Source organism: Temnothorax curvispinosus, unplaced genomic scaffold (assembly GCF_003070985.1).
Source record: "Temnothorax curvispinosus isolate PA1 unplaced genomic scaffold, ASM307098v1 QBEX01012328.1, whole genome shotgun sequence".
Lineage (NCBI taxonomy): Eukaryota > Metazoa > Arthropoda > Insecta > Hymenoptera > Formicidae > Temnothorax > Temnothorax curvispinosus.
Genome location: NW_020222108.1, coordinates 1 through 3800, shown reverse-complemented (window position 1 = coordinate 3800; position 3800 = coordinate 1). Strand labels below are relative to the sequence as shown.

The 3800-nt window shown below is 28.2% G+C and overlaps 1 protein-coding gene across 1 annotated transcript; it reads left to right on the top strand.

Annotated features, from left to right (window-relative positions):
• The first annotated feature begins 230 nt into the window (after positions 1–230).
• LOC112462373 (protein ALP1-like) lies at positions 231–1851 on the top strand. The gene is made up of 3 exons (XM_025028102.1): positions 231–698; positions 832–1061; positions 1144–1851. The coding sequence occupies exons 2-3, from the start codon at positions 846–848 to the stop codon at positions 1849–1851; spliced, it is 924 nt and encodes a 307-aa protein (XP_024883870.1). The 5' UTR covers positions 231–698; positions 832–845.
• The last annotated feature ends 1949 nt before the right edge of the window (positions 1852–3800 follow it).

The window sequence follows — 3800 nt, the reverse complement described above, 5'->3', positions numbered from 1 at the left end:
GACAATCTAGTTTGTTGCGTTATACAAATAATTATCTTAGTTTAAGTGCGTTACGTATTATCTATTAGTTCTTAAGGTGCCTTTTCATGCTGACGCTCGACGCTCATTTTCAGCGTCAAAATAGGTCACGTGATCAAAATTGACGTGACCACACTAGATGGTCGGTTGACGCCAGCGTCAACAACAAGAAGTTCGATTTTTCCAACTTCAAGCGTCAAGCCGTGTATATGCATGCATCAGTAGGATATTACCAGTTAGGTTAGGTAACTCAATAATCTTACAAATAACTAAAAATTAATACATTTGTAATTATTGTATTGGAAAATGAACGTTTGCGCATATAAGTATTATTTATGGCTACATGATTGTTTAAAAATAATTAACAAACAAAAAAGAGAAAAAAGAAAAAAAATTGTTGCTGCACTTTTAATAATTTTATTGGAAAATGAGCAATATAAACAAGTATATTCGAAGAAACGGTTCTGGGTGAATCCATTACTTGAAGAACGAAAGAGGCATGGTTTTTACCATTCGTTATTTCCAATAGTTTCATTAGATAGTTCTATATTCCTTAACTATTTTCGTATGACACGTGTACAATTTGAGGAATTACTAATTATGGTGGGACCTATAATTTCTAAACAAAATTTATGCAGAGAACCAATTTCAGCAGCAGAACGATTATCAATTACTTTGAGGTAAAACATTTTTATACAATAAATATCTTTGTTGTTACAATAATTTATTTATTTAAATAATTTTAATATTTTTTAATAATTAATTAATAATGTACTTGTAACTTAAATTAATCTATATATTTTAAATATTTAGCTTCTGGTGATTCGATGACTTCTTTACATTATCAATATTTGATTGGATTGACTACTGTGAGTAATATTATATCAGAAACATGTCAAGCAATATGGAATTGTCTTCAACCAGAAGTTTTACCATCAAATATTGACAAAAATGGATGGTTACGTATTGCAAAAGAATTCGAGGATCTGTGGAATTTTAATCATTGCATAGGAGCAATTGACGGGAAACATATAGTAATTCAGGTATATGAAAAATTTTATTATATATGTATTTTTTTAATTTGTTGTGTAATAATGAAAAAACATTTTCAATTATTTATTTTAGTGTCCTGCTAATGCTGGTTCCTCTTATTATAATTATAAAAATTGTCACAGTATTGTGCTTTTAGCTATTTGTGATGCTAAATATAGATTTACTTTTGTTGATATTGGTGCATATGGACGACGAAGTGATGGTGGAATCTTCAGAGATTCCTTAATAGGACAAAAATTCATAAATAAAGAGATGAACTTGCCTGAATGGGAACCTTTGTCATTTGAAGGAGTTGATATGCCTTACGTATTAATAGGAGATGAAGCCTTTCCTTTATCAGAATATTTAATGCGACCTTATCCAGGGAAAAGTCTTAATGAAGACAGAATTATCTATAATTATCGTTTAAGTAGAGCAAGGCGAATAATTGAAAATACATTTGGTATACTCAGTAGCCAATGGAGGATTTTGAGAAGACATATTGATTGCAAAATAGATAAAACTGCGACACTCATTCAAGCTCTTGTGTGTTTACATAATTGGCTTCGAATAAACTATGAAGATTCTGAATATGTACTTGAAACAATGGTAGATCGTGATGGACCTGAAGGATTTATTCCTGGTAGTTGGAGGCAAAATTTGTCTAACTACAGTGCATTAGTAAATATCACTAGATGCAGTACAAATAATAGTTCACGTACAGCTATCAAAATACGTAATGAATTTTGTCATTATTTTAACAGTGAAGGTGCTGTGCCATGGCAGTTTGACCAGTGCTAAACAAATTTTAAAATTACCTATATATTAGTATGAAAATTTTTTATTCAGTTTATTACATGTATTGTGTTGTATTTATTAATTAGTATGTATGCCTAACATAGTAAAAAATAAGAGATAAAAATAAAACTAAAATTCTTGGAGTTTTTAATACATACTTATATATAATTACATTCCACATTTACATAATGTAATATCACATTTGTAATCACATACTTATATCACTATATCATATAATATGTCGTAATATCACATTTGTAATCACACTTATGTATACTTATGTATAATGCTTATTTTTCCCGATCTTTTGCAGTCTCAAGTTAAAAAATAATTTTAAAAAATCAATTTATGTCAATATATTTTCTATGTAACACTTAACATATCTTATTTGAACAAACATAAAAAAATTATTTCTGTAATTCAATACTGTATTCATGTAATACAAATAGTAATAAAAAAAATTAATATTTTGTAATTCTAGAAATTGCACAGGCTGCATTACATAGAAATTAAACACCAAAAAATATGCAATGCCTGTTTAAATTCGATATTTTATCTATATTATATATGAGAAAAAAATATAGATCTAAAAAAAATTATATAATATTGTCAAGTAATGGAAATATTAATGTTACTCTTTTAAGTAGTTGAAAGATAATTGTAAGTGATTCTGCATTGCTTCCATTTGCTTTTCTTGGGGTAATTTTTTTATTCTATGGCCTAACATAATTAGAAATGCATCAATTTCATCTACTTGTGGTGGAGGCGGTATTGATATTGTTGTTTCTTGGTTTGTATTAAGGGCATCAGCAATCCTTTCAAGAGCATTATCTGATAAATCGTTTTGTCTTTTTCTTTTTCGAGAAGATTTATCTAAAGATTATTTTTTGTTTATAAAAAATTATAATCGTATTAAATGTTAATTAACTAAAAAATTGTTGGAAACTTACTGAGAGATGTGTTATTTTCATTTCCAGAATTGGAAGCACACTCTACCACAGTGGAACACAAGTTTGAGGTAGTTCTAAATAAATAAATAAATATTAACTTTTTATAAACAATTAATGTAACCAATCTTAACGTGCATGTTCGTTTATATACGCAAACACTCACTGTTTTATCAAACACGAATCTCTTAAAAAATTCATAGCATCATAATGGTGCCATTTCTTTGAGCTTTTTTTTGCAGATCCGCTTGGTAAGTTTTCAGCTTGAATTATTTTTCTGTATGTATCATGTAAACTTTTAAATTTTTGTTTTGCCCCTTCAGCACTAATCTTATCTAAAAATAATGTTTGTCTTATTAAAATTAAAAGCTTTTGTTATTCCAAACAACTTAGATAAGACGTTTTAATCTTTTTAAAAATTTAGGCCGGTATTCATATTTAAGACCGTTTTAAGTACAATCTTAAAATGTCATTAACCAATCACAAAGCCGTATTAGCATCTTAAGACATTACTTAAGATGGTCTTAAAATAAGAACCGACTAATGAATACCGGCCATAGTCGGTTTTTATATTTAAGACCGTCTTAAGTACAGTCTTAAGATGTCATAAGCCAATCACAGCGCCGTATTAGCATCTTAAGACATTACTTAAGACGGTCTTGAAATAAGGACAGACTTATGTGAATATCGGTCTTAGATTAAGCGTGACACTCACTTCCCAATGCCAGTGATACCTCTTCCCATAATTTATTTGTAATTTTTGAATTTCTTTCCTGTATATTTAATTGAAAATTCCAAAGAGGTTCTCGAGCTTTTACTTCCAAAATTAATAATTCTTCATCATCAAAATTTAGACTCACTTTTTCGCGATTTTTTTTGTTAATTCTTTTATTAATGTTGACAACTGTTATAATAAAAAAATTATTAACAAGTATCAATAGTATTAATAGTATCAACATTAAGCAAATCATTGTTTATACTTACTTTTTTCGATTTCAAAATCAT